The following is an 18859-nucleotide window of genomic DNA, read 5'->3' on the forward strand; positions in this document are numbered from 1 at the left end:
GTTTCAACTCGCCAAATTCCGTTTCTGTGATTTTAAAAAAAAATTCAATCCCCTCCACAATCCTTTTGCGTCATAGTTCAGTCCTTGGGATGGTTCCTTTGCACCCCATACTTGGAAAGCGAAAGTCTCCTGGGAACTCTGGGTAGGAATTTGATGGGAGTGTATTGAACTTCCGCCCTTCAAACGACGCCGTTATTTAACTGGAGTTTATTTCACTTTTACATATATCTTCAATTATGGGGTGATTTACAATCTTAACGTGAAGTATTTGTCATTGTCTGGCAAGGCCGTCAGCATGGTAGTGAGCGAAGATTCTTGAGCTGATGCAACTTTTGTCTTTTGGGCGGCTTGCGTTGTCTGTGATCTGTCTGCTGATCGAAGGTAATTGTAAAAGCTTAAGTTTGCTCGTTTCGTGGAAAGGTTCCATTTGAGGGGAGATGTCTTACTCAGTGGTCGTACATCTATTGGAATCGTTTCGAATGTCCCTCGCGGGAGAACGTGTTTCAAATCACTGCTTGTTGGATCGCATGATGTTTGCTACTACTGCTTTGATAAACTAGCGTGACTTCGCCATTGTGGGCTGTAGTCGTTTCAGTAAGCTGTTTTGTCGGAAATGTCAAAGCGAAAAGCGTGAAGGCGTTTTCTTCATTTAAGCCTCTTGTAGTATTTGGAAGAACAAGAAGGTTCACACAGCACAAGAATTTCTGGGGATGTGGAATTTAAAGCTTTGACTGTTCGGTTTGATCCACTGGCAATTTGCCAGTACACTAGAAGTCATCCTTTTGTCTGCTTATTCGCATTCCATGAATTGTTTTGATTCACAAATAAATGAGAACAACAGATCAATCCAAAATATTCAGAATGACTCAAATTTTCCTTTACTTTTCAATAATCAGTTGTAATCTTATCGCAATGTGGCCTGTGGTTGTTTTTAAGGTTTGGAGAGTCTGTCATCTCACTTAGACATGTCTGGATTAACGATCCTAAACAACCATTGTAACGGAATGTGGTAAGTTTTCATGTTTTAATGATGTTTTTTAGTTCCCCGATATGAAAATATGTTAAAGTTTTAGAAAGTTATTTTGTAGTAACCACTAATATGCAGTAATCAGAGAAGAGTTCATTAAGTGGATGTCAAACAGATTTCCAAGCGCAACTGCCTTTTAGTAACCCAGATCACAAATTGTCAGCCAGAGATAAAACTTTGCTTGTTAAGAATCAAAGACCCTTTGCACTGAAGTGCATGACATATTTTCTACTGTTTTACTTCGAAATTATCGTTTTTACTGGCAATATTGTGATCAGAGAATTCATTGACATCTTTTGGGCTTGTTCATCAAACAACCAAAAGAGAAAGAGGAAAATTTATTGTCTAGAAAACAATGGAACATTGAGTCAAGTATTTTATGCAAATGCTATACATCACCTTCAAACAGCTTATTACCTTGAACAGCATATGACGCACCTCAAATCAACTGGAACTTGAACCATAAACACAAAGCATTAAAAATAGGCAGTCAAGACTGTATGTAGCTACTAATATAGCACAATTTTCATAGCATTGAACAGAACTAGAGGTTGTATAATGATGCTAGAAGGTAGTGTTGCAGAAGATTTCTCTCACATGAAAAACAGAAAGACCTGTTGCATCCTGCATATTCATGACTACCATGTTCACAAGAAAAAGATAATTCAACAGGAAAAATTGAAAGAAGCATAATGTAATCATTATTGGAACCTTGAGGATAGAAAAACTGTGAGACTTTCAAGCTAACCCCTCTTAATTATTACTATTTCTATCATTTTCATTATTGTTAATACGATTATTTGTTATCATTAAGTTACTGGTTGAATGTCAACTAGTCACTGTATTCTTGAATCATCTTTCTCTTGTGAACCAGGGTACCTATGAATATATGGGATGTGGCAGGATTTCTTGCTCTGTATGTTAATACAAATCTTTTGCAACACTATCTTCTAGGTTCACTATGCAATCTCCATTTCTGTTTAATGCCAAATCAGTAGCAACCTACAATCTCAGACTGCCTGTTATGTGAATATGCAAACCTAAAAGCCTTTATTTGTGTTGAGGGAAGTGAAGTTAATTTAGACATTGTAATTTTTTCTTTTCAGCAGCTGCATTCAATATTAAAGGTTTCCTGTGATGTCTGGGCCATCAAAGGTAAAATTAATAACTCATAAATTTAATTATGAAGCTATGAGAATGAGATTTTAGTGCAAATGGGACCCTTTTCCTGTAAATTTAGGCACAACATTTACACCTTTGTTTGTCATTGTGTATCTTGAAACTCAGTCCTTGCAGATTCTTGACCAAGGACAAACTATTCATTGTTGTCAGGGTCTTACAGTGTTTAATTGTACAGTTATTCAATGGAAAACTCACTTTAAGTATCATAATTAAAAAGGAACGTTTTTCTGTCAACATTTGCTGCAGATATTTATGTCCCAAGCAGGTGTGAGTGGCCTAATTACTCCTGTAACTTTCTACTTTGTCAGTTTATCTCTGCATGGATGTCCTTATCAAAACTTAATCACAAAGTCACAAAGTTGTCAATCACAGTGTTCTTCCATTTCAATGAATTTTATTGATTTAAATGATCAGTTCATCATTGCAAGACAAATTGCTTGCGTGCCAGGCACTGTTGCTCCATTAATTACAAGATCTGAACAGATGGGAACTGCCTTGTTTCTATTCCACACACTTGTGTTAATGGGGTATTCTTTGAAGGAGGTTCATGTACCAGAGTGGTGGATGCCAAGGGTATTAATTCACTTGCAGCTCAACCTGGTTTTGTTGAAGGTGCTCTAATTTTGTCTGGCTGACAGATTGTGTTTCATGTGTAGATGAAGGATTACCTTTCCCAAATTTCTCCACATGGGAAGTATTTCTCGAGTACTGGGTCCCACTTGGAGTTTCTATAATGACACTGTTACCAGTCTTGCTAACCACTTGGGATTACATCGGATTGAATGGTGTGGAGAATTTGTCATTTTGTCTTTCACTAGCACTCGATCGCCAACTTGAATATCAGATTGGTTTTGTGGTTTTAGCCTTGTCTGTATATGCTTTGGTCTTTTCTTTTACCTTAACAAGTCTATATGTGGCAATCAGCATGTAGCTCAGGCAATTTTGCTCCCATCTTCCTTTTAACCCTTTAACTCCAAGAAGTGACCAACATGTAACTTCTCCCTATGATATCCATATGTTTTCTGGCAAACGTCTAACAAGAATACTCAAGCTTATCAGGAAGAAGTTTTTATCTTGATCTTACACCAAATTCTCTTAACTAATTTACAAGGAATTGTATACCAGCAAGAGGAGAGAATTGACAATCAGATCTTGGGAGTTTAATCAATACCTCACTACATACTCACCTATCTTCTTTATCCTTCATCCAGTCAACTGCTACAGTTTAGTCAATGCAATTCTCTTCATTAGGATGGCATTTTGTCTTTCAACTTCCCTATTGGCCTAGGGTGGTTTTGGTGCGGTCTTAAGATGCACAATGCCATTCTGCTTGCAGTATTCTCAGAATTGTCTTGATCAGAATTATAGTCCACTGTCTGATATGGTAGTTATGGGAAGACCATGGCTGGTGAGGATCTCCTCTAGGTTGTCAATTACTTCCATTTACTCATGATAATGGCCATAGTAGTTGATGACAAGTAGTATGGATGGTCCAGATAGGAGTGGCTGTAGAAGGTCTATGGCTTGGTCTCGCTAAGGACCCTTTGGCAATGTCATTGATGTCAGCAGCTCAAGGGGATATGGATGTGCAACCAGTTGACATTCATAACAAGATTTGCAGACTTTCTCTGCTGCCTTATCCATACAAGGCCACCATACTTTGCTTCTCAAATTTTGTTTTGTTCTAACAATTGCAACATGTAAGTGTCCTTTATGAGCTAAGGCATTTGTTTTGGGCCTTAGCTTGCTGGTTAGCACAATACAGGTACCACATAGGACTATTCACTGATCACACATAATTCATGAGCAGCTGGTGCATAAGCCTGGCATTTATCAAATCAAACTTACAGTTTTATTTGACTCTCTTAGAACTTTTAACTCTTCATCCATTGCAGATACTTCTTCAATTTCTCTTGTGGTGTAGTGCTGGTGGTTGCAAATCAAAGATACTCTTTATCTATGTGTTGATGATTTGTGGCTTTGTTCTGACTCAGGAAATATGAAAGAGGGTTGGCTGTAGTAGGTAGATTACCCAACAATTAATGCAGGAACAGGATTTGGAACAGGCCCATAGATCTACTTGGTTCTGCATTAACACCTGGCTCTGAGGCCAGCAAGACTCACATCTGTAACAACCCTGGTTGATGTATTCTTGTCAATGTATGAAAATGTTCCAGCCACGGCCATGTTCTGCTTTAGCTGCCCTTGTTAAGTTAACCTATTTGCCCCCCTTTCCCCCAAAACAATTTTGTATCCTGATTCCACAAACTTCTAGCTACATACCGGTAACATTGAATGGGGTAGTGGGGGGGTCATGTCAATGATTAAGAGTGTGGTAGACATAGGAGTGTCATTCTACACATAAATAGAATTCTGCAAAAACACTACGTTGACTAACTTTGATGCTGATTAATAGCTTGCTAAAAACCTTACAGCCATTCTTGTTGTGTGATAGTCCATCTACTGTTGGTATGGGGTAGCAACCTTGCACATCTATGCAGAGCCAAATGTCACCATCTGTCCTTGGAATAATTACTACAGGTTTCAGCCATGGTGTAGGACTGTCAACTTCTTCTATGATGTCAGAGTCTAATAGTTCTTGAACTTTCCTTCCCAAATTGCAAATTGAAGGGAGCTACCCTTAGCAGTGTGCTTCTGGTTTCACTGTTGGGTCTTTGTGTGATGTCCCTTGTTCAGACTTCAGATTTCAAATCCCACAAAACACCTCCTGTAATTATTGTAACAGTTGCAGTTCTCTGTTTGCCAACCAAAACTTCACACATAAAACAGCCTTTTACTTCAAGGGGCTTGCTGGATGTATAAGCATGTTATAGTTTTCTTTCAACAAGGGCAGCTTCAGATTTATTCTCTATCTTCTTAGCTTTCAAATTTTCCTAGGTTTCTTTATATTCACCTCTAATTCTACCCCACCCACAGACAACTTAAGCAGATTTGAGTAGACTTTATGACTGATTCTGAAAGCAGTAAATCAACTTGATCCACATTTACATGCAATTCTTCTTGTACTTGTTTAACCCCAAGATTTTTTGGTTTGGTTTTGCAGACACTAGCAAAATGATCTTTTCCTATACACTTCCTACAAGTCTGACCTCTAGCAAGGCATTTTGGATCTCCACCCAGGTGCCCACTGGACCCACAACTATTGCAATGTTTTTCTTGTTTGTTTCCTTTACTTTTTTGTTTACCATTTGGTCTGCCAGGGTTTTTATGAACCCTGTTTGGGTCTTCTGTATCCTGCTTACCTACACTGAGATCAGATGCTCTGCCCTCTCATACTTTTCTGGGAGTTCTAACATGCAAGTGAGGGTTAGCTGTTACCTTTCTTCTAATAATTTGTACTTTACAAAGTCTGACTTACATTTGCACAGGACAAGGTCTCTTATCTGGTTGTCAAAGTTTTCACCAAAACTAAAATCCTTTCCTTCTTTTCTCAATCCAGTTACAAACTGGAAAACAGTCTCACCTTCCTTTTGTTGGAGTTGGTGAAATTTCTGATGAGCAAAAAGTGAGTTGACATGTGGGAGAAAGTATTCATTCAGTGCTGTGACAGCTGCAGACATAATTGTTGGCTTTGCAAGTGTTCATGAGTTTAGAGAAGATTTCTTGAACATCTGGGCCAGTTAAATGGAGTAGCATAGCTCTTCTTCATTATCTTGTGGTTGTATTTTTACCTTCATTAATAATTAGACATAGCGGACTCTAAGTGACAATCAAACTTGGGAATTGCCTTTAAAGTTCCATTTTTGTTCTAAGACATCTTGTGCTGTGCTTAGGCTGTGCTGATTCCATGCTTATCATGGCCAATGTTGTGCTGCCTTGCTATGTAAATTGGTGAAGACCGACCATGAATTGTACACAAATAAGCTGACCATGTTCTTTTATATATTTTTCTCTCTCCATGTTCTCTTGGCCATTGTTACTTAACACATGACATAAAATACATTTTATTATTACTATTATATATTAATATGAAATATATTTTATTATTGCAATAGAGAGAGCTATGCTAAATCTGTGCTGTTTTGCCCTTGAAGGATTTGGCCACTCCAAATGAAGCCTTTTCATCACAGGAAGGCCAGCAGAACAGGAGACTGAAAGTCACTTTGCTGAGTAGTGAGTGGAGATCATCAACTGATAGAGAAGTCTCAACTATCAGTAGAAAGCTTGCTATACAGTTAGCTAAGCATCCTAATGTGGAAGTTAGTGTGTTTCTTCCTAAGTGCAGTGAAGAGGACAAGAGAAATGCTGCGAGTTGCAAAATTCAGCTCTTTGAAGCAGATAAACTGCCTGGTCACGAACCAATTTTTTGGTTGTCATCTTTACCCAGAAACCATGATGTAGACTGTGTCATAGGACATGGAGTGCATCTTGGCAAACAAATTCCACTTATAAAGAAGAATCAGGACTGCAGATGGATTCAAGTTGTTCACAATGTTCATGAAGAAGTGGGAATGTACAAGAACATTTCTGAAGGACAACAACTTCAGCAAACAGAAGTAGAACTTTGTAAGATGGCTGATGAGGTTGTAGCAATAGGACCCAAAGTGGCAGAGGCTTACAAACGCTTCCTTTGTTCTGGTAGAGAAGAGGAAACCATTTTAGATCTCACCCCAGGTGTTTTCTCTGAATTTCTGAATGTAGTACAAGCCACTGATGAAAGGAGAACATTCTCAGTTCTAGTGATTGGAAGTGGTGACAGCTGTGAAGATTTCAATGTTAAGGGGTTCAACATGGCTGCTGAAGCAATTGCTGAGTTAAAAGATGCATCCTACCAACTGAAGTTTCTTTATTCACCAAGAGAAGATGGCAAGGAAATAGCTGACAAATTGCTTCAGCATGGTATCAGTCGTAATCAGCTAATTGTTCGCAGCATTAATGACAGCAGAGATGTGCTGGCCAACTTATTTTGTGAGGTGGATCTTGCCATAATGCCATCAAGGACAGAGGGTTTTGGACTACCTGGTCTCGAAGCGTTATCTGCTGGTCTGCCTGTACTTGTCAGTGGTAATTCAGGACTTGGAGAGGCTCTCAGAGAGGTGCCCCTTGGCTCATTCTGTGTGATAGACTCTGAAGATCCTAAAGACTGGGCGAGAGAAATCAAAGCTGTATGTCAAAAGAGTAGGAGAGTACGTCTTCAGGAGTCAAAGCTTCTCCGTGACTGTTATCAAGAAACTTATGAGTGGGAGAAGCCATGCAAGATCCTAGTGGAAAAGATGCAGAACCTTGCACTTGGTAAAAGCTTTCATTTATAATAGCAATGTATTTGAATTTGATAACAGTGAAAATATGATGTGAAATACCCTGGTCTAACATGCACAGATATACCTGATGAGAACAAAACAAGGAATCTTGATAAAATAATTATTGTCCCTTTGCATTATTTTGAACCACAACCTTGATTCTAGATCATGGAAAACACTAAACAAGTCCTACAAAGGGTAACGGAAAGCACTGAAAGTCTCCAAATCCTTTATGTTGTTAAAGTGTTGGACCTCCAGGATAAATCAGAATACTTTTAAGTATTCAGAGTGCGGGAAACTAAATATGATTAAAAATACACTGTTCTAACATGTACAGAGATACCTGTGGTATGGGAAACAGGACATTGCCAAAATCATGTTGTGTCTAATTTTCAGCTTTGGAAGGCTCCTCTGGTTGCTGTGTTCAAGATTTATCTGTTGAATATGGACAATTTCCTTTGTCTTCTGACAAACTCAGTCATCAGAGGAAACACACTCAGAGTGAGTTGAATTGCAATGAATTATCAGTGCTATCTCATTGTTGAGAAATGTCGAAAGATATTGTTAGTGAGCTTGCATTCTATCTTTTGCTGTCATCTTCTCTATGGGGACCTTAAAGCAATTTAAATTTCGTGCATTTTGCTGTTTGGTATTTAGTATTTGATAAAAGTGGTCTTTCATCATGACTATTTTTCATTGTTACAATAAAACAATGAGTTGATATTAGTACTGCTACTTCAATATACTTTTGCAACATGTAACAGCATGTTCTTGTCATTCCCTAGACAGTTGATGTTTTCAAATAATTATATACATATATGTATATATATGTAGATATTATTGGTCAAGTACATGTAGGTGTGTTCAACATTGGTAGTAAGTAATCTATCTAGGAGACTGGACTTCAGATTGACACTTTTTTTTCTTGGGGAACAAACATACAGCTCTCAAGATGTCTGTCTCCATCAAGCTTTTACATTTACATATAACACTAATGAAGAGTTTGATTCACCAGTAAAAGTTACATAGGGAGGGTAACTTGCACTGAAGTGGCATCATTTCCAGTAGGAACAATTTACAATCCCCTTGGTTGTTTTGAGTTGTAGAAATTGGGATAAGCTCCATACCCTCATTTATTTTTTGGTTAATCAAAAATCTTACCAAATTCTTTCAAAAATTATCCAAGATATTACTAGATGTATATCCTCTGAAATTTCTATGATATTCTGCTGAAGTGGTTAATGTTTATACACTGTAGCTAGCTATAATTTGAATGATTATCTTTGCACACCAAAATTTATGAAATGACAAATAGCTGATTGAAATAGAGTGAAAATCAGTTATGAATTCTGTTTATCACATGTAGGTTCATCAGGAAGCAGGTTAGTCAAGCCAGTCAGGGATAAGAGGCTAACATCTGTTGCTGATACAAGTCAGACTTTTAAGAGACTAAGAAAAGAATTGACAGATAACATATACCACAAAGGTAATCAGTGGGACAAGCTCCATACCCTGATTAATTTTTTTACCAATTGAAAATCTTATCAAATTCCTTCAAAAATTATTTGTGAGACATCCTCCATGACATACCAGATGTATAACCTCTGAAATTTCCATGATATTCTGTTGAAGTGGTTAATGTTTCTACACTCTAGCTAGCTATAATTTGAATGACTATCTTTGCACACCAACATCTATGAAATATGGTAAATAGCTGATTGAAATAGAGTTAAAATCAATTATGAATTTGGTTTATCACATGTAGGTTCATCGGGAAGCAGGTTAGCCAAGCCAGTCAGGGATAAGGGGCTAACATCTGTTGCTGATACAAGTCAGGCTTGTAAGAGACCAAGAAAAGAATTGACAGATGGCACGTACCACAAAGGTAAACAGTAATTTCCCAAAACTGGGGTCACTTACAACATTGCACCAGATTGACTATTTATATTTAGAAACACCTAGTATTATTATTATGTCAGGAAGGCTTTCTTCAATAGAGGTCTATATCAATGGAATGCAATCTCTTCCTTAATCTACCTCAACTAAGTCAAGACATCAGAGACATACATTCAGCATGTGTTGAAACAGTTATTTGATATTTGAATTTGTTATAAACAGAAAGCAATAAGAGGTGTGCTAAAAGTTATATTTTACAATATTTTACAGTATTTAGTATTTAGCTATTATTAAGTTATTTGGCACCTGCTGTAAGTTTGCTGGCAAGCAGATTAACAGCTTTACCAGTCAAGGATGAACGACTATCATCCATTGTTTATGGAAGTCAGCTTTCTAAGCGAGTTAGACAAGAGTTTTTCTATCATGATCACAATGAAAGTACTTACCACATACAAATAGATCAATAATGCAATTGATACAATTTCACAGACTTGAAAGCTCTGTGTAGCTCATCAGCAGAAGCCAAAAATTTTAAATTCTGGAACTCGACCCACTTGGTTTACCCTTTCTGAGAGGATCCAAAGAATCTAAGATTGCTGCTTTTGACCAGTTTATTTTATTTACTTGGTTGGAATGTTGTTACATGTAGTATTAAAAACCCCTCACACCCTAACATCAGTATGCATTTTCTCCTTACTGTTTTCTCTAAATTTCCTTTGGTACTGACCAGGAGAATTAGTTAAAAAATTCAACGGCTTTTTTAGTCGGTGATCATTTCCATTATTTTTGCGACCTTTATGGTTGATTCAGGGAGAAATTGTAAGGAGAAATTACATGCCAGTCACTTTTAGAGGTTAAAGGGTCAATATTGTTTGTGAGGCTTGTCTAGCAATGAGCAGCAGCAAGTCATGAGAGTTTAGCTTTTAAATCTTCCTTGTTCCTTGCAGGTAGGGAAATCCCACCATTTCAAGAAAGTGGTCAGATTCAAGGTGATTCCACAGCTAGTGGTAATTGCTACATGTAGTAATCACCTTGTTACTTAAGTTTAAATTGATATTGTGGTCAATTAACTTATTAATTTGGCACAGGCATTCACTACTTGTAGACTAACTGACTGATACACCAGTCAGTGCGGTCTTCTTAGTGGTAACTCCATCAAAAGTCTCTCAATGGAATCTCTGTGAAATCTCATGTTATTTGCACATACAGCGTAGCGTTAAAGGTCCTCTCCATCGCTAGTCATCTTGAAAGTAAGCAAGTGCAGATGTTTCCTATTTATGTTTTGGACCATTTCCAGTGGATCATGGCCTCTGTGTTTGTTAACTTGAATTAAGTTATGCTTTTTCAGTCTCAGTTATTCAAGTTAAATTTTAAGCAGCCGTTGTTACCTTGGCAACAAGAGTGCTGCAACCTCTAAAAAGGGCATTTTTGTGCATCCCCCTGAGTGCCTAAGTGCATGCAAAATTTGAAGGGGGGTTGAAAATTTTCATTTCCCGAGATGTTTGATTCTTACAGAGACTTGTTCTTAATCGCCTCGCTACCATCCTTGTTGCACACACCATTATTTCACTTAATCAGCATTGTGGCTAGTTTAATTAAGTAGGAGTTTCATGGTGAAACAAGGAAGGTTTTTCACCAACGACCAATTGGCGACTATTTGGCAGAAAACACTCTTGAAGACAATTCTATCTCGGGACATAAGTAAAAGAATCCTCAAAAGGTAACGTATGGAAGTAAGGAAGGAAAGAAGTAATAATTTTTTCACAGTTAGAGCTCTTTGCACTTTCAAAGTGAATAAAAACTTAAGTCTATTTGTATGCCCCAATTTCCTTAGATTTTACTTCCTCTTCGATATCACCGCATAATATGTTTATTTGTACAAGATGAGGTTTTAGTTCGTTGTATAGAAGCATTTGAGTGATGGTGTTTTAGCCTCAGTTGCTAAACATTAAATTACTTGAGTAACCTGGAGGGATGAATGCTTTACTTTCTGTTGATCGACATGTGTGTTGTTCAATCTAAATGCATGAATTACTCGCATGAACTGTGTAATCAAATTTTATACGCATGTGTTTTGAAAGTGTTCTTCTCCACTGCAAGTTTAGTCTTAAGAAAAGTTACATGAAAAATAGTATAGAAGTTGACCATTTTGTTTCATCCATTTCTTGTAGATCGCGGTCTTCTTATGTTTACGAGACTTCTCACAAAAGAGTACAACAGACGCGCTCTTTTAAAACCACTCCCTTGGCAGAACACCTTAAGGCTACGTCTGGACGATGTTTTTACAAGATTGTCAATCGTCTCAAGAAGAGTAACTGATTTCAAGTTGGAAGACAATGAAGTGAACATGTTTGATATCTTTAACACTCTAAACAAAGGTGATGATGCCATGGTTCTAGTGGAAGGAAGCCCTGGAATTGGAAAGACGACTTTTTGTCTTAAAATCTCGCACGACTGGGCGAATAAAAAAATTCCAAATGAAACTACTTTCCCAGTTTTTAAACTTCTGCTGTTGCTGAAATGTCGAGACATCCGTGGGAATATATGCGAAGCAATTTTTGATCAGCTCTTCCCCAAAGATATTAAGAAAAAGGCCAAGAAAAGGCTGATAAATTACATCGAAGACATTCATAATCAGCCGAGCATCTTGATCGTTTTGGATGGCCTTGATGAACTTCCCGAAACGGCTGAAAGCCACGTGAACGAGTTATTAGATAGACAACGTTGGTCGTTTTGCTATATATTGGCCACCTCTCGCCAAGAAAAAGGAATTTTTCTGCGACAGAATGGTAACTTTGCTGTTCTTCTTCAAATTAATGGGTTCACGGAAGCAGACGCTTTCCAATACATCAGAAAGCACTTTGATCGTGTTGATGAACAAAAAGGAGAATCGCTTATTCAGGCAATCCAAGGAAACACCTTCTTACGTGCACTCCCGAGCAATCCATTGAATCTGCTTCTTCTCTGTGTTGTTTTTGAGGATTATGAAGGGAATCTACCATCTTCTCGAACCGAACTTTACCACATTATTGTTGGTTGCCTTTTGCGAAGGTATTGTGCCAAAAACAATGTAAAAGCTGCTGCTGATGACAAAGCTCTAGAGGAACAATTTAAAGAGAGTTTACTAGCATTGGGGCAGTTAGCGTGGAGGTGTCTACAAAACGACCGGTTTTCGTTTCGAGAAGAAGAGTTGGCAGAGTTGGAAAGTACAATGAAAACTTTGGCAGCTCGTAAACTTGGTTTGGTATTTAAAGAGGCCAGTGCGAAGAAGATTAACCCTCAGCACGAATATCACTTTTTCCACAAGACTTTTCAAGAGTACTTGGCGGCATTATATCTGGCACACAAGCTACTGGAAGAGAGGGTTAATGTCTTTCATGATTTGAAGTTGAGCTTTGCTGACATCACAAGAAAATACAACCAAGTGTTTATCTTTGTGTCTGGCATACTGGGTGAGGCTACTTGTAATTTGTTTAGACAGATTGGCGAGAATCTTAAGGTTGAATGCTGGAACTGGCTAAATTGTAGTGAGCAAGAGGCGACTTTCTTCACTGAGTGTTTCAGTGAAAGCGGAGAAGCAGAACAAATGGCAATGACTCTTTGTTCCTTTATCCCGTTTCCACAGTCAGTAACCAGTCACTTCGAAAATGATATATTTGAAGGTGTTCTAAGAGTTGCAAATGTTTGCAAGAACTTCTTACTATTACAATTGCCTGTTCATCTTATTGTACATTTTGATGACTTGATTCGTCACCCTGTTGGCGAGTTTCTAGCCTCTTACTCCAGGCTAGAAACTATTTTTTTTTCTATTGAAAATGTTGCAGAAAGCATGCTTGGCCTTATATTAAAAGCACTTCAAGTGAAATCATCTTTACATTCCTTTACTCTTCAAACAAGTAGTTGCTTTTCCCCTGAGGAGGCCGCTTCTATTGGTGACAATTTAGCCGCAAACAAAACACTACAAACCGTGACTTTAAAACTGCCGGGGGAGTTAGGTGAGCATTGGGCCACTGTTCTTGAAAAAGGATTGTCTGGAGATACACCGCTGACACCTGTTGTGCTGGAGATCAGTGGCTCAGTAAGGAAAAGTAGTATGGTGGCTTTGAACAATTTGTTAAGGAACAGATCACTTCAATCTTTTGGCCTCACTATTTATGGAGACATGCACGATTCATTGGCGACTTCTGTCGCCGAAGGACTTGCAGCTAATCCGTACTTAAAATCCCTCACATTGACTGTATGTGGAAGCGTCAGCTGCTCTGCTTTCATTTCGTTGAAAAAGGGTGTTGTAGAAAATAGTACTTTAAGGTCACTGGTCTTAAAAGTGTTCGGAGGACTCCCCGAGAATTGGATAAACATTTGTGAAGCTCTCTATGTTGCTAAAAAGTCAACTCTGTCTCTTACAATTGAGCCGGATGTAGTCAGCAAAATAACAACTTCGCAGGTGGCCTGTCTTCGTCCTCTTCAACTTGAAGAAAAACTTGGCGTGTTGAAACTTCACTCACTTACTGTAAAGATGTGGGGAGAGTTGAGTTGCACTGGAGCAAGTGATTTATGCAAACTCCTGATAACCTCAAGAGTTTCCTGCGTTAATTTGAGTATCCATGGAAGAGTAACAGATGGTGTTGCTACCTGTTTGGTTAAGAACTTTGACAAGGTTAAGTCACTGTCCAACTTGAGTATCAACATTAGGGGAGAGGTGACAAGAGACGGAGAGAGCACTCTTGAAGCCCTAACATGCAATCAAAAATTTTCGTGTACTATAAATGTCCATGACGTAGGGACAGTGGACGAAATATGCGAGGAAGTTAAGTTATCTGTAGTCGATTCTTCGTCATTAACATCAGCATTTACAGACGTCGAGACTATCTGCTCACGTGTTAGTAAAGTGAGTATGAACTTTGATAGCCCCATTTACTCAAGTGAGGAGGACTTGGGACGAAGTGTTAGTGACTTTTTGGCGAAATTCATGTCACTTACTACATTACACCTCTCATTCAACAACTGCAGTGGCATGAGTGAAGGCTGGATGGGTGGTCTTTGGAGTGGTTTGGCACAAAACACGTCGATAACCACGCTGAGTATTACAGTCGACAACCACAGTTACATGAGTGGAGACTGGATGGGCGAATTGGGAAGTAGTTTGGCACAAAACACGTTGATAACCACGCTGAGTATTACAGTCAACAGCTACAGTTACAGGCGTGGAAACTGGATGGGCGAACTGGGAAGTAGTTTGGCACACAACACGTCGATAACCACGCTGAGTATCACAGTCAACAGCCACAGTGAGATGGATGGAGACTGGATGGGCGAACTGGGAAGTAGTTTGGCACAAAACACGTCGATAACCACGCTGAGTATTACAGTCAACGGCCAATGTAACATAGGTGTATTCTGGATGGGAAGTAGTTTTGAACAAAACACGTCGATAACCACGATGAGTATTACATTCAACAGCTACACTTACATGACTGGACACTGCATGAGCGATCTGGGAAAAGGTTTTGCACAAAACACGTCGATAACCACGCTGAGTATTACAGTCAACAGCTACAGTTACATAAGTGGAGACTGGATGGGCGAACTGGGAAGAAGTTTGGCACAAAGCACGTCGATAACCACGCTGAGTATTACAGTCAACAACTACAGTTATATGAGTGGAGACTGGATGGGCGAACTGGGAAGTGGTTTGGCACAAAACACGGCGATAACCACGCTGAGTATTACATTCAACAACTACAGTAACGTGAGTGGAGACTGGATGGGCGAACTGGGAAGTGGTTTGGCTCAAAACACGTCGATAACCACGCTGAGTATTACAGTCAACAACTACAGTGACATGCATGGAGACTGCACGCGTAATCTGAGGAGTGATATGGCACAGATCACGTCACTTGCCATATTAAACCTTACACTAAACAACCACACTAATTCATACGAATACTGGATAAACAAATTGTGTCAAGCTTCGTCAAGGATCACATCGTCGATCAAAACTTTTCTTGAAGTTAACTTGATTAGTGAGAGCAATGGAAAACCCTAAATGAGCGTGGCTTAGCGAAAAGCACATCTTTTGAACATTCTCAACACCGACTGAGTATCCTAACATGAGGTTGTGGTTGCACTTGTGCATTCAGCGATTATAATTACAGAAGACTGGAAACCTGACCTGGAACAACGCGTGAGTGTCTACATTCAACAGCTACGTTGACGGGGGTGGAGACTGTGTCTGATTCTAAATTTCTCGTGGAGGAAAAAGCGCTGCAAGCCTTGTGACAGGAGGCGAGCCGCTGGTTGGATGTAGTTTAAGAACTTGGCTAAGAAGTCAACGGGAGGGACTTGTTTCAATTGAACTGGACCAAACTGCAGTGCAGCAGAGGAGGACTTGTGTGTTACATCCTGGCAAGTAAGGACTTGGAATCTTCTGCGGTTAGTGACCGCAATGACGTAAGCGCAGTCCTTGACAGGATTTGATGTAAGAAGACGCTTGACAGAGGGAAAGTCATTTAGATCCTTAAGAGTAAATACCCTTTACACCATAACATCAGTATGCATATTCTCCCTAATGTTCTCTCTACATTTCCTGAAGCACTGACCAGGAGAATTTGTTAAACATCAAGAGCTTTATAAGTTGGTGATCATTTCCTTGATTCTCGTGACTTTCATGTTTGATTCAGGGGTGATATTGTAAGGAGAAATTAGAAGCTGGTCACTCTAAGGGGTTAAAGGCTTACGCATGATGGGAGAGGCTATGCTGTGCCAAAACTAGAATTTTGAAAGCCTGGACCAATTTTTAATTTAAGTTTGGCTTAAAGTGGGAGTTATTTTCTTCAATCATCAAACTGAATTAGCTTTCATTTACGACAAGTACCACTATTTGCTCATGGAGCCAGGTTTTAACTTGAGGTTTTTCGAAATCAGAAGGGTTAGTAGTGCTACGGTAATTTAAACTACTGTTTACAGTGCGGAATGAAATGATTTGCGAATGGTAACTTTTAGCTTGGTTGGTATTATCTTTCCTATTCGCAGTTTACACGGGTTGCTTTGATGATGCTAATCCTACCATTGTGCAAGGTTCTTGTCACATTTGAAGCCCCCATACACCTTAGGTTACCAATTAGTTATCTGCAGCCTCGAGGTAGAGCATCCGAGCGCAAAAATCCGCAGGTGTGGGGTGCGACTCTTCCAATTCGTCTCAGGCTCATTTCAAAACGAAAACAAAATTCTTTAATTTTTACTGATTTTCTTTCTGTTTTTTATTTTTTACAGCCTTCACATCCCAACTGCCCAGCTGTCAGCGTGATGAAGGATTAAATGGTGTTGAAGTATTGGAGAGCGTCTTAAACAGGAACAAGCCCGGTGAAGGATTCTTTCGTACCAACTGATTGGAAGGAACAGTGTTTTAGACACATAAGTAAATCTTCCTCGTAATAGCATGGTGATTGTCGCATTTAAAGTTGAATCATGGATGAAGAAAATGCTCGACTACTTTGTAAATTTTTTTATTGTTTAACCAGGTATTAAGTAGAGCGGAAATTTTCTGTGGAAATATCATGTCAGTCTTTCATAAGGTGACGCGCAGTCAGTCTACCTGATTGCGATTGACATTGGAAGTGATCTCATCGTGAGTCAAGCGATAGCACTTCACTACCACGATTAGTACAACAGCTTTTTTGACAACATGTAATCAATTTTTAGCACAACAGCCTTTTTGAAGATATGTAATAAATTTGCAAGGAGGATTTTAAAATTTCTCTTCAATTGATATAGTGAAAGGTGATTAAGTCGTGGAGCTAAACGGTGGAAGTTTAACATTATGTCAGAGCAAAGCGCTGGTGTCTTTCTTGCTTCACACTTTTGTCCTAAAACAGAAAGATGTTCTGAGAATTATTCAGCTTGCAACCAGGTCCGTGCAATGTTCAAATTAAGTGAGTTATGCCTCAAAATGTTGGCAGCGTCGTACAATAAAAATCGAAATGGACGGATTTAGAGTCAGAAGATACAGAACGTTTCCATTTTGTGTCCTTAGTCACTTTGACTCAAACACTTCTGATCCAATGAAAACTGAATTGTCGGAGTCGCAAGCAGAAGCGGACGAACCAACCAATCACAGTGGCAGTTCTCGCGCCATTCGATGACTTATGACTTCGATGATCTAGTTTTCATGGGATCATAAGTAACCGCGTCCTTAGCGCCGTAAGCTACTTCACTTTCCTGCTGTATGATTTTCAGTAGATGGTATTTAACCCTTTAAAACCCCTAAGGGTGACTAGCATCTAATTTCTCCTTACAATATCACCCCTGAAATACAAATAAATGCCACGAGAATAAGAAAAATGATCATCAGCCAGAGAAGCTCTTGATTGTTAAACAAATTCTCCTTGTCGACACCTTAGGAAATGTATAGAGAACAGTATGGAGAATATGCAAACTGATGTTAAGGTGTAAAGGGTTAAGGCTCTGCTCTTCTCATTACGTATCCGACTGCATCGCCGGCATTAAGAAAAACCTCTCGTTTGTTCTTCTTAAGCGCTTTCGAGTAGTGCGCGTTGTATAACCAAGACCCAAGTTATTAAAATGTCCAGTCAAAACAAAGTACAATATCACACAAGGAGTCATTAGGTTGCTGAAGTAAAATCAAAACAGTCATCCTAAAGCACTAGACATGAGTGACTTAGTCGAAATTGATTCCAGTTTAGCATCTGATTGATTGAGAGAGTGGTACGTAGTTTCTGGAGAAATAGTGCGTTAACCCTTTAACCCTGAGAGTGATCAGCATCTAATTTCTCCTAACAATAATATTGCTGAATCATTCGTTAAGATCCCTAGAAAAAAAAGAAAATGATCGCCAACTTAAGAGGTTTTGATTGTTAAACAAATTCTCCTTGTCAGTACCAAAGGAAATGCACGGAGAAGAGTATGGAGAATCTGGATACTGATGTTGAGGATTAAAGAGTTAAGGTAAAACCGATGCAGTTCAGAGTAGTTTCGTATTCCGGTTGAAATTTACTTCACAGACTTCACCCTACTAGCCTATCTCTGCCAGTGACTTATTTATTAATTTTTTCTAAGTTGTGAAAACTTTGAGCTCGGGTGATAAAGTTTGTTTCATAATGGAGAAGTGCATTGACCCTTTAACCCCCAAGATCTTTTAATTAATTCTCCTTACTGTCTGCTATACAATTCTTCTCATGCTACTTCTGAGAATTTGGTATTGGATCAACTAATAATCCTCTATTTGATACTTTTCTTGGTTCTCATCACTTGTCTTCTTGATTTTGTATTGATAATGTAAGGAGAAATTCTGTCTTAGTCACTCATGGGAATTAAAGGGTTAAACGATGATTGAAAGGTAACTATCCATTAACCATTCTTTTCCTTTTCTTTCATAGACCTTCCATTGAAAATGGTATGTTTTTTTTACTGATTTACCTTCTTGGGGACTTCATCTGCCCTTACCACCATGAAAAAGAAGACTTTGGGTACATTC

At 38.8% G+C, this 18859-nt stretch overlaps 1 protein-coding gene across 2 annotated transcripts; it reads left to right on the forward strand.

Moving 5' to 3' along the window:
* Positions 1 to 111: 111 nt before the first annotated feature.
* Positions 112 to 15870, forward strand: LOC113668555 (uncharacterized). Of its 2 annotated transcripts, none has more exons than XM_089184752.1 (8): positions 112 to 381; positions 937 to 1009; positions 2134 to 2182; positions 6265 to 7462; positions 7867 to 7971; positions 9236 to 9355; positions 10314 to 10373; positions 11538 to 15870. In XM_089184752.1, the coding sequence occupies exons 3-8, from the start codon at positions 2165 to 2167 to the stop codon at positions 15410 to 15412; spliced, it is 5376 nt and encodes a 1791-aa protein (XP_089040878.1). In that variant the 5' UTR covers positions 112 to 381; positions 937 to 1009; positions 2134 to 2164; the 3' UTR covers positions 15413 to 15870. The 2 variants fall into 2 exon arrangements, with proteins under 2 accessions (XP_089040878.1, XP_089040879.1); XM_089184753.1 differs by having other exon boundaries at positions 10314 to 10355.
* The last annotated feature ends 2989 nt before the right edge of the window (positions 15871 to 18859 follow it).

Source organism: Pocillopora damicornis, chromosome 10 (assembly GCF_964200805.1).
Source record: "Pocillopora damicornis chromosome 10, jaPocDami1.2, whole genome shotgun sequence".
NCBI classification, from domain to species: Eukaryota; Metazoa; Cnidaria; class Anthozoa; order Scleractinia; family Pocilloporidae; genus Pocillopora; species Pocillopora damicornis.

Bases quoted from the DNA above. Each gene is read 5' to 3' on its own strand.
- LOC113668555 (XM_089184752.1), top strand. The intron at 7,463-7,866 runs GTAAAAGCTTTC...TCTAATTTTCAG, and splicing joins GATGCAGAACCTTGCACTTG to CTTTGGAAGGCTCCTCTGGT. The intron at 7,972-9,235 runs GTGAGTTGAATT...TATCACATGTAG, and splicing joins TCAGAGGAAACACACTCAGA to GTTCATCGGGAAGCAGGTTA.